Source organism: Zosterops lateralis (genome assembly GCF_965231275.1).
Source record: "Zosterops lateralis genome assembly, chromosome: 12".
Lineage (NCBI taxonomy): Eukaryota > Metazoa > Chordata > Aves > Passeriformes > Zosteropidae > Zosterops > Zosterops lateralis.
The window spans coordinates 8,276,908-8,297,277 of NC_139772.1; the positions used below are offsets into that span (position 1 = coordinate 8,276,908).

Sequence of the window (20,370 nt, forward strand, 5' to 3'; positions counted from 1 at the left end):
GAAGAGGAGGAGAAACTTGTTGAGCAAATATTGCTGTAGACCCCCCTGTTGTGGAGGCAGAGCCAGGATCTGTGGGTTTATTTCTTTCAAATGAACATCATAACTCCCTCTCTGTTTGTGTTCATTAAAGTGACCTAGGCTCTGTGTGTGGGGAGGATGGTGATTTCTGAACAAGCGTGCACTGCTGCTGGAACTGTTTGCAGTTGGTCACATCCCAGACACCTCCCATGGGTTCCCCACGTGGGCCCTCCCCTGTTGTGCCAGGTTTGCTGCTGGGCAGGTACAGAGCTGTCCCTCACAGTGATGGCAATGGTGCCAGCTTCAGCTGCACCTCAGGAACAGTGCTGGCTGTTCAGCCATGTGAAAGGAGCAAAAGGAACCTCGGGATTTCATCCCCTGGTCTGTCACACCATTGCTCAGAGATGCTGATTCCATTTGCTGCTGAAAAACTGGCGTTAAAAGATCCCCCCTCGTTTCTATAAGTGAATTTACAGCACTGATTGCTGTGTTGTTTTTGTAACCACCATGGCTGTCAGTGGGAGCTGAAGCACGGGCATTCTGCTATCCTTAACATCATGCATTCTTATCTAATTATATATTTATTTTTGAAAATATAATCCTATTACACAATAACTTAATTATTATTTTATGTGATATTTAAAGCCCAGCATTGTGCTTCCTGCCACAGCTGAACAGACATTCTCCTCCAGGAATTATATGTTTCTGGGAGTATGAGAATAAAGTCCAGCAAAAGATTTAAGTGCCAGCAAAGATGTTTACTGTAATGAATTGTTATAGTTCAGAATTATTCGTGTCTTATAAGCTTGAGGCGACTGTATTCCTAAAATGTCTTGTGAGTATTCATTTATTTTGTTGGCACCTTTTGTGGGTGGGTATTGGTATTAGGTCAGCTCCTTTAGGAGAGAAGAAAGGGGATACCACACACTTGGAGTCTGTCAAAATCCATAGGAGGGACGAAAGAAATGGATTTGAGTTCTTTCCTCTGAACACATTAGTTGTCCTCGTACAGGGACTAAGGGCTTCAGGAGGTTTTGAGAATTTGTATGTTCACAAGATGGAAATAGGGGATTACAAGGGAGAAAAATAGCTCTGGAATTTATTGTGCTTTAACTACAGGATGTGGTTATTGAAATAATGTTCTTGGGCTTTTGCAAATAGTTGACTCTTGGGCCTGCTCTTAAATTGTGCTGAACAACTTCAGTGAGAGTTAGAAGTAACCAGAATTTTGAACAGCTGACACTAATTAAATGGGTGATTTGTGCTTCTGCAGGAGCTCCCTGATCTACCAGGGAAGAATTTCCCAGTGAATTCTCAAGTTTGGTTGCTCTTCCCAGATCTGCTCCTGAGGTGCTTCACAACATGGATTTTGATTGAGCACTTTCCTTGAGTGTAACTGCTGGCTTTCTCCTTAGGGTTCTGTGCAGAATGTGAGCTCTTTGAATCATTAAGATCTTTAAGAAACTACCAGCAGGTTGGGTCTTTAGGCTATGGCTTATGTCCGTTAGTACTTCGCATATTGTTGGCACATAGTATTCATGAAAATTTGTTATTTCATCCTCAACATCTGAAGATAAACTTGAAATGGATGAGTTGTATAGTTCAATTACATTTTCATTGCAGGATGTTGCTTTTTCTCAGTTTTGAATGGTTACTCCCTAGACTGTAATTTATCAATTTTTGTCACTTTTATTTTTTTTTAAATCTCATTGTGCCATTTGATGACCTGATGGTAACTAGTTGATGTTGCATTATTAATTTGTTACATTTTCTGTATCTTTTATTTGAATTAAGTGTCCCTAAAATTAATCAAGGACTGTATTTGCTACATATATCTCTGTTGTTGTGTACTTCTCTGTGCTCTAATACTCCAAACTTAAAACAAAGGAAACACCTGGGAAATAATAGGGGTGTTACTAAGTAACTAAGTTACCTTTTTTTTTAATACTGTAAGGTTTTAGGCTTTTTCCCTTTTGACCTGTTTCAGCTTGATAAAGTTCAGATAGTTTAAGAAACAAAAAAACCCCAAACCACCAAAACACGATAAAGCAAATCTGTGCTGCAGGTGCAGCATTGATCCAGCAGCTCAATACCACGCAAATAACAATTTGGTGGGTGTGAAAAGCAGCTGCTGCTGTAGCAGCAAGGTGCAGGGCTCATAATGTAACTGGTTAAATGTTCTTCAGTCAGAATGAAAGCGCCCCACAAGCTGTTGCTAGGGAAATAGGCGCCTGTGGTTAGTGTTGAATGCAGAGAGGCTTGTCTGTCTTGCAGATCAAAAATTGGCTCCAAGTACTTTGTGTATCACTTTACTGCCGGAAACTTGCTGCTTATCAGCAGCCTGGTCTCTGTGCCTCTGAGGAACTTCAGTTACAAATACAGAGAGAACCTTTTTCTTTTTCAACTCTCTTCCCTTCACATTTTGATGTGAAGTATTTCTCCTGTGCATTATCTTTGTTTATAATGTCTGTATGGGACAGGAATATACTGTCCCCACAACCTGATCCCAAGGACACTTCTAGGGAGCAGCACCTTCATCCCTCTGTAATTAAAAGGAATCTTGCCTACAACTCTTTATGAAGACAAAATTGTTTTTAGGCATAGCTTTTAAAAATAATAAAGTAAAAGTCAGTGAAACTGTCAGCTTGGTGTAGTTATTACATTAATTCTCTAAATCTCATTGTAATTCTCTAAGGTGTGTTATACGTATGAATTACTAACTAAGCACCTTCATAAACAAGGGATGATTTTAAAAAACTGTCACAGTTTATTTTTGTGAAAGGCATTATGGTGTTTCTGGGATGCTTTAACTATTCAGAATCCTCCGTGTGCTGCTCTCCAGGTGACACTGGTCCATTTCAAAGGAACATGAGACATCTCTCATAATCATCAGAGACTCATCCTTAACATTGGATACATAACACAGTGAAAGTGAAGCAGCAGCTTATTTAGGCATTCCAAATTGCACGTGTAACAGGTTTAACAAAGTCTTATTTTTATCTGCTTTTATGCATGCACAAACACAGCAGATTTGTATCTGCCTCTTCAGATGAACTCTCTGAGATATCTTGTGGCTTTTCCTCTCATCTCTCTCCAAGGATGCCAAAAGCCTTTGTCAGAGTTTTGACCTTCTTCATAAGAACCTTTTCCAGCTTTCACACAACTTTTATGAATGCTGATGCATATAGGGTTTGGCAAGGTACAGTTAACTCCTGGCCAAAATCTAATGGAAATGGCCACAGCTGTCCCAGGACCTTAGGTATGAGCTGGACATTTTACCCACTGTGACAGAGTGGAGTGCCTACTTTGAGTGGTGGTTCAAGTAGTTTGTATATTTTAGCAAAAAAAAAACAAAAAACAAAAAAAAACAAAAAAAACCACCAAAACAACAGAAAATGGCAATAGATTTACTTCAATTCTTGTTGTGATAAAATACTTCACATCCACTCTGATTTTGTGCCAGATTATTTGGCAGTTTCCCTTTCCTTCTGCTTTCCAAAGTGGTCCCTGGTGACGGAGCTTTGGGGTGAGCACCAAAGGAGATGTTGATGGGATCTCTTCCCAGCACAGCTCTTTAACTTCAATCAGGTTCCTCAGTGCCATCTTAATTCTGATTTCCTGCTCTGGGCTTCTCTCTGGGTCACTGTTTCAACACTGCTGTGTTTACTCCTCTTCTTGGTTCCTGCCCCTGGTGAAAGTGCACTGGATTCAGACAAGGAGCAGTGAGGAACCAGGGCTCCTGCTAGTGCCTGGTACTGTGCTGAGCTGTTGAACTTCTTTGGCATCTTCTGACATCTGAAGAGCTCTTCCCAGGATGTGTATGGAGAGGGTAAAGCAGGAAGAGAGAGAGACAAAGCCAGGAGCTGTTATGTGTGATATGAATTCCCCTAGTAGATACCCACTGCACTGGGTTCAAGGATGATACTTAACCATGTCTTGTCATCATCTGCCTAACTGGAGAAACTATTTTCTGTTCACAACATCCCAGGAACATGCACTTGTACCCTTTTGTACTCCAAGACAAGCAAACTTGGTGGCAGAATCTCTTCGTTTCCACACTAGAAGTAGATAAGTCTTTATCCAGAGTTACAAGATCCAGGGAATGAATGTTTTGTTGGTGTGCTTTTGGGGTTTTTTCTCAGCTGTTTTCCAGCCATATTGTCATACTTGCAGATCTCCAATATTTTAAGTTGTTTTGAATGATATATTTTTAAAATTAAGTTACACTTCTTGGAGTGTGGTGGGTTTGGTGGTTTTTTTTTTTTTTTTTTTTTTTTTGTTTTTTTTTTTTTTTTTTTTAATTGCTGCTATTTGGTCTTACATATAACAAAACTTACTGAAAAAGTAGGGCTTTGTCTACAATGCTGTGAAAGTTAGTAAAACCTTCTTATCCTATTTTTAGCAGAGTCCCCTTTGCTGTCATGCAGGCCTTGCTCAGAAAACTTTGGGGTCAGTTAACATAAAGACGATGCCTCTCATCAGTCTTGAGCCTTCTTCTCAGACATTTCCATCTGTGATTGTTTCAGTCAGGTTAGATTCATGCTGCACCATGTCACAATACAGTTAAATACTTTTTCTTCTACTGATTGTCTGAGTAAAGGTTCATCAAATGTATGATGGAGACTGAGTAGATTTTTCTGCCTTGAACTATAAGGGGAAGAAAGAAGCATTGTTAATGCCTACAGTGGTCCTTGGAGTAAAGATTCCCTGTCTTGTTGCAGGTTCCTGTGAGTGGTACATCAAAAGATTTAGTGTCAAGGACTTAACCTGAGTGGGCTGCACTCACTCTCCTGCAGGAATATCAGAATGACTGAACAGACCATGGTGGAGTGGAGAAATATGGATTTTGCCAATGAATCTTTCAGCCTGTGATGGTAAGCAAGCAACAAGCACATGTTTCTTATCAGTGGTCTCAGGAAATAAAAGCCTGGAGCAATCTGCTGTGCACAGCTCAGCACTGCAGTCCAGGTAGAAAGTGTTTCCTCCTCAGTGTTCTGTGATGGGTGAGCCCCCAGCCCTGGGTGGGTGCTGAGCAGTGTCACCTTCACTTGGGTGTTAGTGATGCCTCAGTTTGGGAGGTTCTTTGTAAACTTCGTGTGGCTGTGAGGCAGTAAGTGCAGGCTGTTTTGAGAAGTGACTTTTGCCACATCCTGAAGATTCGCTGCGTCTGTTGTATTATTTGAGGTTTGGAATTAACTAGTTCTGCTTTAATACTTGTTAACTGGCTTTAGGATCAGCAAATCCAAAGGATAAAGCTGCTTCAGGAGAATTTAAATTAAATGTCTGCTCTGTTTTAGCTGTGCCAGGTGAGATACCCACGTTTCCCCTGGTGAGTCAGTGCTTTGCATGGTGCAAGTTTTCAGTGGCCTGTTGGCATTGGGAACAGTTTGACAGGGCTGGCTGTCAAACAAAGCTTTGGAAAAGATAAGATGATAGATAAGATGAAACAAGAAGAGTGATAGTGATTAGATCTGTGTTCAGGTATTTTAGTATCTTAGCAGGCAATCAAAACTTAGTGTGCAAACAAAATTCCATGAGGCTTGTTGGTTATCACTGGAAAGCTCTCACTGCTCCTGCATAGCTCCCTCTTGGTGATCCAAAACAGCTCACCTAGTCCCTTGTGAATGTTTGGCTCCTGTGGCCCCTTGTCTGCATCAATGAAAAATATGTATACAACTGCTAATGATTTTTGTGTGTTGCTATCAAGTGAGACTGAAAACAGAAGATTTCTATGGTTTTCAGTCCTTTATCATTGTTTTATTTCAGAATGACTCCACAAAGGACCTTTCTGAAACCTGGTGTTAAATTTTGGAAAACTTTAAAATAAGAGTTGTGGGTGTTTGGCAGGTTTGTGTCCTGGGGTAGGGTATGACTCTGAAAACAATGCCTCCATCAGAAATATCTGTCTCTTTGGTGGTGTTTTTAGTATTGAACCTCCAAGGGAGGGAACTTCCTTATTGAAAGTGTTAGTTTTAGTGTTTTGGCTGTGAAGTACGGATGTGGTGGTGTAACAAATGTTGCATGGTTCGTTTGGGGAACTTTAAAATTCCTTTGTAATGAATAGTATAGAGAAATAACATTTTAAAGCAGGTATTTGATAGAACTTAGTCTTGAAGTACTAGTCATTAAATAAAGGAGGATTGGAATTAATCTGTCTCCTTACCTTCCCCCTTCTTCCTTAAATAGTATAAAGACTTTGCTTTCGTAAAGAGCATTTTCTACATTAACAAAAATATTTGTGCTGCAATACCACCCTGGAGTGCACTGCTCCAGGTGCTGATGCACAGTCACATTCTTTCTGTGTCCATCTCTCAGCCTTGGGCTGAGTTTTACTTCCAAAGTCAGATTGCTTAGGGAAGAGTTGAGTTAGCAGAAATTCAGCCAGAAACAACTATGTTTGACAAAATCATTAAAAAAAAAATAATTTTGAGTCTGTAAAAATTAGAGAGCGGGATAAAAAAAAATCAAGGAAACCGAAGTTGGTTTTGATATGAATGCATTGTTTGAATTTCAGCTGCCAGTTTGTATTTCTATTCACTTCAGCGGGATGGGGATATTGTAGGTAGGAGAGAGAGGAGCCTCCTCCTCTGTTTTGGTGGTTTTAGATGGACTTGACTGAAATGGGAAGTGATTTCTTATCTTACTCAGAGCAGGTGTTATCTTTTTCCTGCCCTGTCCCGTGCCATGTAGTCGTTGCACCTGCTCTGTGCAAATACACTATTTACCCTAGAGGTGGGCAAGACTCATTTCCATGTTGAGCTGTACATTCCCCTTAAATAACTATATGAGACAGGAAAAAATGAGAGCAATATGTGGTGCCCATTACATTCTCATTCACAGTGATTTTTAATTTTTTTGTAATTTTTTTTACTTTTTTGCATATCTGTTATATCTAGCCATAGAAGAGTCCAGTTACACCCTGATACTTTGACTCTGCCACATCTGGGCTTCTTGACTGCTTTATTGAAATAGGTTATCTGAGGCATATTCAAAATATTGCAACACAGGTGACAGAGAATTTATTCTAGGTATAATTATTTATATTGAGCTTAGAAAACTTGTCAGATTGAACTTTTTCTTTGCTATTTGCTGTAATCCTGTAACCTAAATGAGGTAATGCCTGAAAAAAAATTTGTTCAAACACACTTGAATTTTTGTTTTATTGCTGATTTCAGTAAAGGCTCAGTATTACCTGGTGTCATACTTTTTTTTTTTTCCCTTAAAAAAGAAATGCTCTGAAAATGTCAGGAATTTTACTTTCTGTGAAGATCAGGGATATTCTTGTAGAAATTGTTGAGGCTTAGACACACAGAGACTTTGTCCCTATTCCTGTCTTAGCTGAAAATGTTTTTCCCCATGGTGTTGAAGTTTAATGTTCTATGTTTCAGGGTTTTTTTCTGCAGTTTGTATAGCTCAGTATTGCAGGTTTTAGTACTTTCAGAAACGGCATAAGCACTCTGCTTTTGATATAATTAAACTGAGATTACTCAGTGAAAAGCTATCCTGGCTTCTGAGGACACTGTGTTCAAAGACATGAATTTTAAGTAGGTCTGAAAACTGAAAGTGTAAGGGGAATATTGACTTTTGCAGTGGTAAGTTCAATTTTAAATCAGCTAAAATCAGAAAATCTATCTGTAAGATATGACAGGGGGTCAGGAAGTAAAGAAATAATCACACACCTTGGTTTTAAAAGATGCAAAGCACAGCTCAATTCCCTTCTGGTGTGATGTATCTTTTTACACCCTGGAGTTTGCTGCTTATGAAAACCAGTATTATAAAAGGACTGCTTCCTCCCCTGCCCTGCTGAGCCAGACCCAGCACTTAATTATAAGGCTTAATAGATTTGTTGGTTGAACCATTACGTGTTTTCACAATAAAAAGTACCTTAGAACAGTAGTAAACTCTCCTGTGTAGTTCAGTTGCATCAGTCTGGTTAAATGGACTCTCTTTTTCTTTCTTTTTTACTGACTTATTTTTTGAGCCTGTCTTAAATTACCATTTGGTTTTCTGAACCATATTCTGTCACCATTTTCTGTCATACCTGGATCAGTAGTGCAGAGATTTCTTTCTGTGACTGCAATCTTTTTCTTCAAAGCACATCCTGTAATAATAGTAGCATTTAAAAATGAGCAACAAACACCCTCCCCCTGCCCCCAGCTTTAGCAGTGGTATTCTTGATATTCTTTTCCTCAGGCTGTGGACCTGTGAGAAGTGATGAGTCAGTTTAAGAGCTCACTGCTGTGCTTGCTTTCCTACTTGTGGTTTGCTTTTCCTTTCCAAACCCCGGGCCAGCTCCGGAGCTGGTCTGTGCCTCTGCTACCTGCTGCCTTCCCCCAGGCTGACAGGGAAGTGACCTGCCAAAAGTGGCTTTCTGTGCTGCATATTGTGAATGGACCCTGCAGAGAGCCCAGCAGGAGCTTGGTGCAGGTACCTGCTACAGGATGGGGGCTCTGAGTGGGTGAGACCTTCTCCTTTGGCTGGTCAAAGCCAGCTGTTGGTGCTTATGAAACCACAGCCTCTGTTATTTCACATCTTCCACTTGTACAAGAGACTGAAAAACTGTTTCCAAATAAAACAACTCGTTACGTATTCCGACTTTAAAAAGTATTGGAAAACAAACATTATGAGAAGAAGCAACCTACTGAAATAAGAATGTGTGTTTGAAAAGTTCAGTTTCAACGCTTTCTTTAGCACTATCATTGCAGTGGCTTTCAGTGTTCGAGGGCAAACCCTAAGTGATGTAGTGTCACTGATGACAGTCAAATGACAGATTACTTTTTTTTATTGATTTGGCTCTTTAATATAAGTATAGTTCTGAGTGCTGATGTGTTGAAGTGGGTATGCTCACTTTTTGTGAGAAAATAAAGGTGAATATAAGTAAGATTTTTTTTTTTTCTGTATTGCAGAAGGAGCCTGTCAGCAATTTAATGCAATTAAGGAAGGTGAAATTTCACATGAAGAACTTCAAAATATAGATTAAAAAAGTTTGTCTTTGTAAAGAAACTCACTGCTAGCAGACAGATCATAAAAAACACACCCATTCTCCAGTCAATACTTTTGTATGAGTAGAAGAAGCTAAGGTGGCTGCAGACTAGCATTTGAAAGCAAAGTCTAAAAGGAAGAAGTGTTGTCTTTTACATGAATGGTATTTCCTGTGGTGTATGTTTGGATTGCTAAAGTTCATTTCCTAGACTGAATTAGTTGTGGAGTCCACTAGACTGGAGATTATTTTTGCTTGAGATTCATAATTCATCCACGAATCTCCTTCAATTATTCTATTGCATGTTTATAGATTCCTGATTCCCTTTTAATACCTGCTAATGGGTAATTACAGTCAGCAATCATTCTTGTCATGGAAATTGCTAAAGCAATTTCAGAAACACTGTTGTTATTTGTGTGAAACAAAAGATGGAATGGAAATCAAAACTGTACTGTCTGTCTGGTGCTGTAGTAGTTAAAAATGAAGAAAGTGGTTCTGCTTGCTTTTAAACAGAAGTTATTGAGAGGAATAAGACAATTTATATCGATTCATTTGGTTCTTGCTATTAGGGTTTGTTTTAATATTTCAGGCCCTGCTCTTTGGTAACCAGGCAGCTCTGAGTGATCAAGTCTTGAGTCCTTGGCAAATGAACAACTAAGAGAAAAAATACTTTATAAATTATCCAGGTGGTTACTGTGGCTGTGTTCGCTTGTGAATATATCAGAGCTTTGAAATTAAAAACAGAACCACAAAACACTTGGATTCTCTTTGGAAAGGCTTTAACTTGGTCAGGATCTGCAGTGAATAATTCTCCCAAGAGAGGGAGAATAGGGTGTGATCACTGGCTGGTGTGTGAGTGAGAGGCTGGCCAGGAGGGTGCAGGTTTTCCAGACCCACTCCCCTGCCTGTGACTGACTAGCACCTGGAAACTGCTCATGCTCTGCAGATGCAGAGCGTAAAGGAGGCCATCCCAAGAGCTGTTCTGTTGTCATCAGTCTGACTTCTCTGTCATAGAGTACATCATTCTTTCTGTTGTTCCACCTTGCATTGCTGAGGGGAGACTGCTCTTTGTGCCAGAGCTCCAGAGGAGGCTCCTTGGGCTGAGTGACTTTGTGCTCTGCTCTCTCCATGTCTTGCATGCTTTCCCCTTTCTCCCTTCCCCATCTGCTCTCACACTGCTCCATGCAGACAATTTCTGGGGAAGAAGGGGCTGAAGTTACCCCATGCATCAACACCCCTGGGCTGGTGTGAGTTTCTTTAAAACACTTGGGCTCTACAGGCTCTGCACAGGCCACAGCTATTCTGCAGCTGTTGAGTCCAAGCAAGGTCTTAAGAAAATGTGGTGGATTGACACAAAGCATGGTGGACAGTTTTAACTAGCCTAGGAGAACAAAAGAGCTTCAATCCAAGCCTGGTAGAGTAATGAAATATTTGCTTTCATATTTTTTGTGACAGAATTCTATTGATGTGTCAATAGGAGACCGAAGAGTTTAGCAGTGCTTGAAAACTCCCATCTATGGAAAGGAAAGCATAGAGCAATACCCAGATTTGTGGGAGATAGGAACATAGTCTTTTTTGCTTGCAGGTGAAAGGTGGCTGTGTTTTTGTCAGGTCTTGCCCAGTACTTACCTAGAAGAGATTCTGGTGCTGAATCTGAGCACATCCTTGTTCTGATTGGCTTGAAACACAGTAGATTTGGAAGGTAATAGGTGTTTGGATTCAAGTTCTGGAAGGTAATTCTGTTGTCCAGGTTTTTTTATACCTCTCACATGTCCACATGTGCACATGTCCATATTCACTGGACAAAAATTCTTCATGTTAATTGGCTTGCAAATGGCTATGAAGCTCACACAGATTTGACTAAATCATGTTTTACTGTGTTTGGTGGCTGTTCCCATAGGTTCTCAGTGCAGTTTCTAACCCACACTGCCGGGGTTGTTTCTTAAATATCCTGACCCGGATGACAATTCCTCCTCTTTTTCATCCAAAAACAATGAAGGCTTCTGAGGAAATGAGGTTTTTTCTTGATAAGCTGCTGCTGATCAGAGCTCCATGGCTTTATGGCAACAGCTCAGATCCCTTCCCCATTTGGCTCAGTGTGTTTGCCCCTAGTTGCTTCTGGGAGTGTTCTTTGGTTTTTGTGGCCTGTTGCTGTTTCAGGGTTACACCTCTCTTGGTGTGTCATAACAACAAACCTTCAAGAAGCAATGACCAAAAAGAGTAAAAGGGCTGCCGTGGTGCACAGTGATCACATGATCCTTAAACGTATAAACAGGAGCATGTTGGGTTGATCCTTCTTCCAGTGTCTGATATCATCCATGGCAGAATCTTTTTCTCTCTCTCAAATCTACCTTCTGCATTTCCAGAAGGCTGTTGGAAAAAATTCAAAGGAGGAAAGACACAAAAAGTGGGGACCTTTAAAATGGGAGGTGGTAGTGGCAGTGGGACATGGGATGCAAATTGAAACTAATTCGGAGTTGAGTTATTCATCTCAAAGTAGCATTTCTGCAATGCATTATGGATTCTTGGTAAATCAATGAAGTACTGTTGGGGAGTTTCTTTACCTAGAAGAGTTTTGAGGAGAAAATTGTATGACCCAGGGGTCATTCATGATTACTTGCGGTGCATATCTCTGAACATCAGCCAGGAAGAAACAAATCAATGAGATAGCTATCTCTTTTTATTAAAATGGGTTAGACTATTGAAAAGACGTGTTTCTTCAATTTCATGTCCTGTAAAACTCTTCAATAATATTCAGAGATAATTCCAAGCTGACACTGCACCCGTTTTTCATTGAACCACAGCCACACGGTATAATCCTGTAGGATAGACATTGTCCTTGTACTGTTTTTTCATTGACACAGTCAGGAGAAGTCACAGAAAGCAAGCTGTGAAGTAATTTTTCCTGAATTTTAATATTAAGTAGCCCAGGATAATATTAAGTATTAATATTAAGTAGACAGGATAATTTACTCCACATAATTGTGAATGTATTTTTGGCTTAGCAATTAATAGTGTTTTTTTGAAAATAATAACCTGAAAGTAATAACCTATACAGGTGAGACATTAGGTATACCATTTACTCTAAATGGGAAAAATTCAATTTTATTTGCTTATTATACATCTATACATATTATTATGTTAATATGTATGTCAGTCTATTCTATTACTGAATAACAGTGATGCATATGGTATTTTTAATGATTAATCCAGGTTTGTGGTATACTCTGAGAAAGAAATTCCAGTTTCTTATTTTGCAAAAGTTTTTTTTTTTTTTTTTTTTTTTTTTTTTTTTTTTTTTTTTTTGGGTTTTGTTTTGGTTTTGTTTTGGTTTTTTTTGGTCAAGTCTCACTGTTGATATATCTGGTTTTGCCTGCTTGCTCATTAATAATTGGATAGTATGTTAGTGTTTGGCTCTATTTACCAGAGATGGAATTGCTCAGTATGGTTTCTGAAACTTTTTCCTGCTTTTAGTGTGAAAGCAGTCTGAGTGTGTGCAGTTAAGCATTTGGTTTTTGAAAGTAACTGGCTGGGGTTTGGCTTTTCTGAGGAAAAAAGTGGGTTTTAGTGGGTTCTTTCTCCCTGGAGCAGTGGCCTTGGGCACCATGGTGACGGCAGTCAAGTGGCAAAGAAGCAGTGGTCCTGTTATCAAGTTTTAATAAGACTTACAAGATCCTGTTTTTCATGCTTCCCTCCATCACATCCCTGTGCTTTTTTATGGCTCTTGGCATTGAATAAACTGTATTTATGAACCTATTTGAAAAACACTGGTCGTTAGAAATTAACAATACAGTTTATTCCTTAATGTTCATTGTTAGCAGAAAACATGTATTGCCTTGGAAACAGCATTACTTAGAGTGGAATTAAATACACAGAACTGGATGTTAAGTATCTTTAAAATAAAGTTTAATGAATTTTGGGTTGGAGAGCTGTATTCTTTTCTCAATTTTTCTATGCCTTAATTAAAGTATGAAATGAATAAAAGAGGATTTCCTAATTTTTAAGACTCACATTTTGAGAAAGAATGCCAAGTGTAATGTGATTAAAGATTATGTATCCACACACACAGATGCACACAACTTCCAAAGAGTCGTGAGCATTCAGTTACACGACAGGCTCACAGGAGCTGTGTCATTTGCTCAAAAGGAGAAAAAGCCCATGCAGTACATTTGTACATGAAAGTGTTGGAGTTGCCAGAGCAAGGTGAGCAAAGCAGCCCACGCACGAGGCTCCTGGGCTCCCACCCACCAGCAGCACACGCAGCTTTTGCTCACTGGTCAGAGCATGCAGGTAGAAAGTTCAAGGAAAGTTTAAGGAATCAACTATTTTTATTCCCTCTCCCTTGGGGAACATTGTGTATGATTAACTATGAATTTACTTATCCTGTCTCTCTGCAGGATTCATCCCAGGGGGTGAGATCTAAGCTTATAGAAAGGAGTTAAGAGACTTGCAAAGTAATAATTAAAAAAAACCCTCATGACAAAAACACCTATCAGCACCAATGCGAGTTGATCTGGAGCTTCATGCTTAGACCTGATGATGAATTGCCTGTGGTTTTGGGGAGGCTAATTCCTGCTTTTGATTGCATTGGAAATGTGAAGTTAACGCTCATGAGAAGTAAAATCAGAGGACGTGAGTTACTCGGTGTGCCTGAAGATCACAGAGGCAGCGGTGCAACGACAAAACTTCTCTTTGAAGCGGTGGCTTCAGCTGTGTCATTGTGTGCCCTGGGAATTGAGAGAAATAGCAGCCAGCCTGGGAGAAGATGCCAGCTAAAGGGAAATACTTCTTCAATGAGAGCGATGACTGCAGGATATCAGACCCGCTCTATGAGAAGTACCGCTACACCAGCCAGCAGCATCCCCTCCTGCTGCTGCTGCTCTTCATCGCAATCCTCTTCTGGACCACTCTGATTATTATCTTTTTTGTCACTGCTGTGAGTAAACTTCTCTTGTGTGTGTGTGTGTGTTCAGTGTTTTCACAGATGATAAGGAGTTGCCTTGATGGCACATTAAATGTTTTTGGCTATATAACTTTTTGAGCCACATGGTATCAAAGTTGCAGGGCTGAAAGATACCAAGTAACTCTGTATGTAATAGTGTGGATGTTTTCAAAAGGATGGGGAAAGAGGAGACGGTTGTCAGGCACATACACAGTTACTGTAAGGATTGTTTTTCCTTTCTATATATTAGGAACAAATCCTAATCTGTATTGAATGCTAGCTATGATAGTAAGTATTAAGGGGGCCAAGGAAGGAACAAGAATATAAGTTAAAATATCCTGCATTTCTCATATTTTTTTAAAGAGTAATCTAAGAAATATAAAATATTATGGTGACTAGTTGGTTTTCATCAAGGTATTCCTGAGGTGATTTTTTCTTAAAAGATTTGTAGATGTTTATTTCCTTTATTTTTCTCTCTTTAATTTTTTTTTTTTTTTGGTAATAAAAACACAGCAGGCACCTCCCAGTACAATGGATGGTTGGTTGGACCAATGTCTAGTTAGCAAAGGCACAGAAAAGATGCAGCTTAAAGATTTTTTTCGTTAGGCAGTGTAATTTGATTTTCTGTAAAGAAATTTGGTGTTGTACAAGCCCAGCTGACAGCTGGTAAGAAGAGGAGCTGATTTAAAGGTGGCTAAGGTAGTAAAGCAAGAAGTAGCTGTAATAATCCTTCATTGCCTTTTAACAGTGCTTTCTAAACACTGTGCTTCATGATAAAGGGTCTTCAAGTCTCTCTTTAGCAGCAAATCAAATCTTACCAATTGCACTTGTGTCCCTTTACCTTTTATTTCTTAGGAAGTGAAAAAAATAGCAACACTGTTTTTAACAATTTATCTTCTTTAAAACTTAGAGCACTGTTACACTCCTCTTTAGCGAAGTTTGAACTCTAAATACATTTCTTTGAGTATGTGTGCATTATAGATACATTATAATTAGAACTTGGTGGTTTGGGAGTTGCCTTTTAAGCTAGTTTGGAAAATAATAATGGTGGAACTGGAGTAGAATGAGTATCTATAATAGTATTTATTATATTATCTCTGTGTATGTGAATATCAGAAAGTGTTCATGCTGCCACATCTAGTCCACTTAAAAACCCAGGTTAACTTACTTCAAAGCTATCCAAGCTGATTCCAGGGCATTATAGACGCATTTTTCATTTTTCCAAGGGGGACATTTGTACCAGCTGTGACCCTTAGTTGTGCTTTTGCAGGAGGCACATTCCCACCTGGCCTTCATCATCGCGGTGTGCGCGGCCCTGGCCGTGTTTGCCGTCATGTACCTGCTGCTGTGCATGGAGTCCCTGTTCCGCAGGTGCCTCACCTGGTTTGGAGCCATGATCTGGATCTGCTTCCTCACCGTGGGATATATGTCCCTTTTTGAAAAAGGCAGTGATTATCAGCTGTGGGAACAGGTATGTGTGTTGTGTGTACTGACACAGAGCTGTGGATGTATTTGGATGAATGTGTTTGTGTGCTTTAGTCTTTCAGGATGTTATAAATACATAATAACTCCTCTGAGATTTGGGTTAACTTTTCAACATTGGCTTTACTGATTTATTGCAGTAAATTTTAGTTGACATTCTGTATTATAGGGAAAATACATTTCAGTGAAAAAAAAATGGATGATTGCATAAACCTATGTGGGAATTGCATCTTTAAATTGTGATCAAATTGGATTTTTGTTTAGGAATTTTACTAAATCTTAAATATTAGGAATTTGTCAGTGAGTAACATTTTGTTAATAATACTTGCTTTGTTAATTTATTTGGGTCAAAGTGGTGTTCAAGAAATGTATAAAAGACTCCAGAGCTGGGTGTGCCCTAGGGAGCAGGTTTTTAAGTCAGTGGTAGAGGTGAAGTGAACAATAAGGATTAATGACACATCCTGGCATTGCTGGGTGTGGCTAAGCTTCATTACTTGCTATCTCTGACCAGAAGATGGGTGATTTCATGAAGCCAGAAATATCATAATTTGTAGGAAACTCCTCCTAAGATCCAATAATGCCTGTAGAAGAGTTTTAATTAAATAAAAATGACTTTTTATCTTGTTTTATGAACTCTGCCCCTTCCCTTCTTTATTTGAAAAAAGAAACATATAAATTATCAGTTAAACAAGCAAAATCTGATTTTCCTTATGGCCTGGATCCAGCACTGTACATTTAGAGTTGCTGTTTCAGTATTTTTTAACTTAAGGAAGTACCTATTACCTTGGGAACCCCCCCAAAATGCATTGTTCCTAACTACAAATGCAAATATGTAACAAAGCGAGATTTGGTTTTGCTGCTTTCAGTGCTGCAAGCCAATGTGGTGTCGTTATGTGGTCATAATTCATTCATATTGATTTTAAGTCTAAAATATAAGGACGCCCTACTCTGAAAAGTGAATAGATTTATTTCAGACCTTCATCTCAAGTTATGAATTTATCACTAATTAAAGCTACTGTTTAAATGCAGGTACGGCCTTTGCTTGTCCATCCTGTGCTTGTGCTTATGAAACTATCGCACAGCATTCAGAACATTGTGTGATGGGGGTTGCAAATATGGCAGAAAAAAATGTTTTTACTCCAGCTAAAATAGTAAGACATACACAGAAAAATATTTTCATCCAACTAAAACTTTTATTTGCCTGTTTGTCTGATTGTTGTTGTCCCAGTCAAACTATCTATTCTGGGAAAATATTTAATGGCAGACTGGACCTTGAGACTTCCTCGAAGGAAGCTCTTGTCTGGAATGGCACAAGTTTAGTTGCTGTGGTGAGATGGAACTGAGCCAGGAATGCTGCAATATGTTCCTCTGATCAGGCTTGTTAGTTTCCATCTGTATATATAAGCTAATATTTGTAACAAGTCTATAAATATGGATTTAAGTTTTACAGACCTTCCCACTGATCTGGAGCAGTTTAGTTCTGCATTTTTGTAAAATCTGTGGAGCGAAATCCATGGTTAGTGGTAATAAAGGCTATTCTCTTGTGGGAGGACCAGGAAGTATTGGTTGGATTTTTGGTTTTTATCAAACATGAAGCAAACATACACGTGTGACTGGGTGATGTTAAAATTAGAAAAATGTCTTCCAGCAGGTGAGAAATCTGATTCTATTCAGTATTCCTACCCTTGCAACACACTGTTCCTGATGTGTGAGTACAAAGTGTATCCAAAGTGTGTCTCCAACTGTAAAGGATAAGTTCAGCATAAAGGGCAAGGACAAGTGAAAAAATTATAGGCGATATGTCATGTTAACCCATCTTGTCTGTGAACCTGTAGCTGTTAATCCCTCAAAACTCTTAGAACCACAACTCTCCTTATGGTTTTAACTGTTTGAAATGTCAATATCTAGTTGTTCAGCCTGAAACTGAGCAAGAATCCTACTACTTTGCTCTAGTTTCTGTAGTGATTTTTGAGATTCACCAAATAAAATGTCTGTGTGATTCTTTTTTATTTTTTCTTTTTCTTTCCAAAGGTGCCATTCTTCCTGTTCATCATCTTCACAGTTTATACCATGCTACCCTTTGGGATGAGAGGTGCTGTCATAATCAGTGTTGTTTCTGCTCTCTCCCATATTATTGTTCTAAGCACCGTGGTAAGTGTGACTTCTCAAGAAAATAAGGAATCCTTTCTGTTTCAGGTAAGGAAATAACTTGGTTGCACAATGAAATACCCTAGTCATGATACCCTTTGTTTTTGGCATAACTATTCTGTTTAGAAAAATTCCAGACTTCCACATTGATGTTTCAAGTTCATGGGTTTGGAACTTGGGCCCAAAAACCCTTGGGCTTTTTGTAAAATTTCAGATTTTTAGATCTGTAGTGCATTTTGTTTTTCTGACCTCAGTGGAAAAACAAAAGCAGGGTTGTTATATTAACTTTTAAACTAAGTTGTTAAAAATATGCTTAGCTTAGTCACAGTCACTCTCCCCAATCTGTGCTCTTCCAGGTGGGTCTCCCCACCTCCACAGGGTGGATCAAAAGGGCCTGGCAGTGCCTCTTGCTGCATTCAGGGCTCCCAACACTCCTCAGCAGGGTGTGTTCCAAGGAGCACCTCAACTCATTCCATGCAGGCGTGTGCCAGGCTCCACACAGCCTGCTGATGCAGGAGTTTGTGCACTGCTTTCCCACAAATCAAACACTGCTGCCTGCAAATACATGTTAAATGATGTCACAGGATTTTCTGTTTCATTTTTCTGCCTGTGACTGTGAAAGTTAGGTTAAATCTGCCAGGTCCATCCTGGGTAATAGCAACAGTGATTTGTTATGGGATGGGGTAAGAGGAAATGAGACATGGTCTGGAATTGATTGTTTTTTATGGGACTAATATGTGTGTTAGTGAAGTATCAATGACTGCCCTGCAGTAGGTAAATATTTTTCTTCTTGTGCAGCTCCTTGCCAATGCTGTAATTTTCCTTTGTGGCAACTTCATGGGTGCATTTCACAAACGCCAGATGCAGGTTGCTTCTTGGGATTTGTACAGATACACCTTAAAGTGCATCCAGGTCCGAATGAAACTGAAGATTGAGAAGAGGCAACAAGTGAGTGAGCTAGTTCATGTTATGAATTTCTGTTTTCATTTCCAAAGTCTGTATAAATTCATAAGGTTGGTGACTAATCCATGTTGAAAAGCTTGGGCCAATCTTTGAGATACCCACCTAGTGTCAAAAATAAAAGTTGTGCCATTTGTAACAAAAGAAGGAAGTTAAAGGGAGGAAGCTGTTTTCTGGGGCTTGTCTACGTGAAAATCACAGTATTTGAAACAGCGATGTAATTGCCAGTCATTTTAGTTCCTTTTTTCCTAGAATAAACTGTTCCTGGGACTGGCCTAAGGTAACTTAAGACGACATATCCTTAATGCCCTGAAATTTCTTGTAAGGTAAATTTAGCAGTTAGTTTTATGCTTCCCTTGGTCACCTTTTTTTGCATTGTATTCAAAAGTGTTATTTGTTCTTATATTTTATTGTCTCACAAACTATTTTTCCTTTACTAGAAGGAAAAAATTGGATGTGAAGGGAGAAAAAAACCCCATATAATAGATTAAATGTTTATTTCCATAAACTGCAGTGGTATTCAAAGAATTGGCAAGGAACATGAATTTCTTACTGAGGAAGGATTGTAGAGAGATACCAAAGCTGAAGCTGAGGCACCTTTCCTGGTATAAATAGAGTTAAGAAGAGCTCTACAGGGCTCTATCGTGTTCTCTGCTCACCAGTTATTAGATAAAAAGAAAGGGCTGAAAAGTGACTGAGCTGATCAAACTGGAAAGAAGAAAATGCCACACTGCTGGTGTGATCTGTTCTCTGATGCTTATCTTGTGAGATGAGATGACAAATCTGCACGAAAGCCTGGCAGAATTTCCCCACGCAGGAAGCCAGGGAAGCCTCTGATCACCTAAGGCAGGCAGGGTGCTCTCATTTCCTGGGCAATGTGCTCACTTCCATGGGTGTTCAGGATTTTGGTTTTGGGATTTTTTTTTTTAATTGTTGCTTGTTTGAAGTGTAAATGTGCTTAAGTCTATGGAGAGCTTTGTTTTCATCCATGTTGTCAGTCAATTCTGAGTATCGTCTCTGCCACCCACTTTTTCTCTGTAAAAAGATGAGAACTGCAGTTCAGGGTTCCTCACTGCTTCCCTGAAAGCTGTGCTATGTCAGCCTCCCAATGGCCCTGTTATATTCCCTGGGATTTGGCTGTCGATTTAAGGTTTTCCCAGGGTTGACTCTCCTGGTACCAAAAGAGTAGCTGAGGGAAGGAGGTTTTTCTATTTCTGGGATCAGCCTCAAACTAAACTGCTGCCTATACCTTGTGTAGACAAGTACTTGCTGCTCAAGGACTGTCTCTCCCACTGTGATCCCAGGGTATTTCTTCCCCGGGTGCAGGCGCTGGTTAAATAACCCGGGCAGCTCCCTGCTGCCTGCACATGGCTGCGTTGGGAATTCAGGGAAAGGGGACAAGGACTTGGTCCCAGGGGACAGCATTTAGCATTTTACTTGGCTGCACAATGTGTTAATCTTGCTGTTGATGTTGTCTGAAGAAGTTCCTGCTTGTAGGTGCTCCACACATTTCTTCTTCCATGTCTGCAGTGGGAGAGCCCCTTTCTCGCTCAAAGCATTCTCTTTTTGTCATCTTCTTCTGCCCAACAACTGACCAGGGTCTTCTTTGAAGAATGGGCTTTTGAGTGAGAGCCAGAGTAAAACGGTGCCCTGAGTAGTCAAACAATGGAAGTCGTTTTGGGGGAATTTGTTTCTCGTTCAGCTCAAAAGATTTTATTTCAGTGGCATTGCTTCAGTTTAGCTATAGCAGCATGCAGCTGACACTTTGGTATCTGTTGCTGTTTTTCCAGCATTTGAGAGTTCACAAATATTTTTAATACTGAATAGATTGTTATGTACA

The 20,370-nt window shown here is 39.6% G+C and overlaps 1 protein-coding gene across 1 annotated transcript in view; it reads left to right on the forward strand.

The window, feature by feature from the left end:
- The window catches only part of ADCY7 (adenylate cyclase 7), a 58,691-nt gene that overhangs the window by 13,374 nt on the left and 24,947 nt on the right, over positions 1-20,370 (forward strand). The window contains exons 2-6 of the mRNA XM_083870244.1: positions 4,740-4,892; positions 13,396-13,934; positions 15,211-15,411; positions 17,454-17,618; positions 18,369-18,518. Of these exons, the coding sequence (XP_083726370.1) occupies positions 13,764-13,934; positions 15,211-15,411; positions 17,454-17,618; positions 18,369-18,518 (687 nt within the window). The 5' untranslated portion in view covers positions 4,740-4,892; positions 13,396-13,763. The remainder of the gene's footprint in view (positions 1-4,739; positions 4,893-13,395; positions 13,935-15,210; positions 15,412-17,453; positions 17,619-18,368; positions 18,519-20,370) is intronic.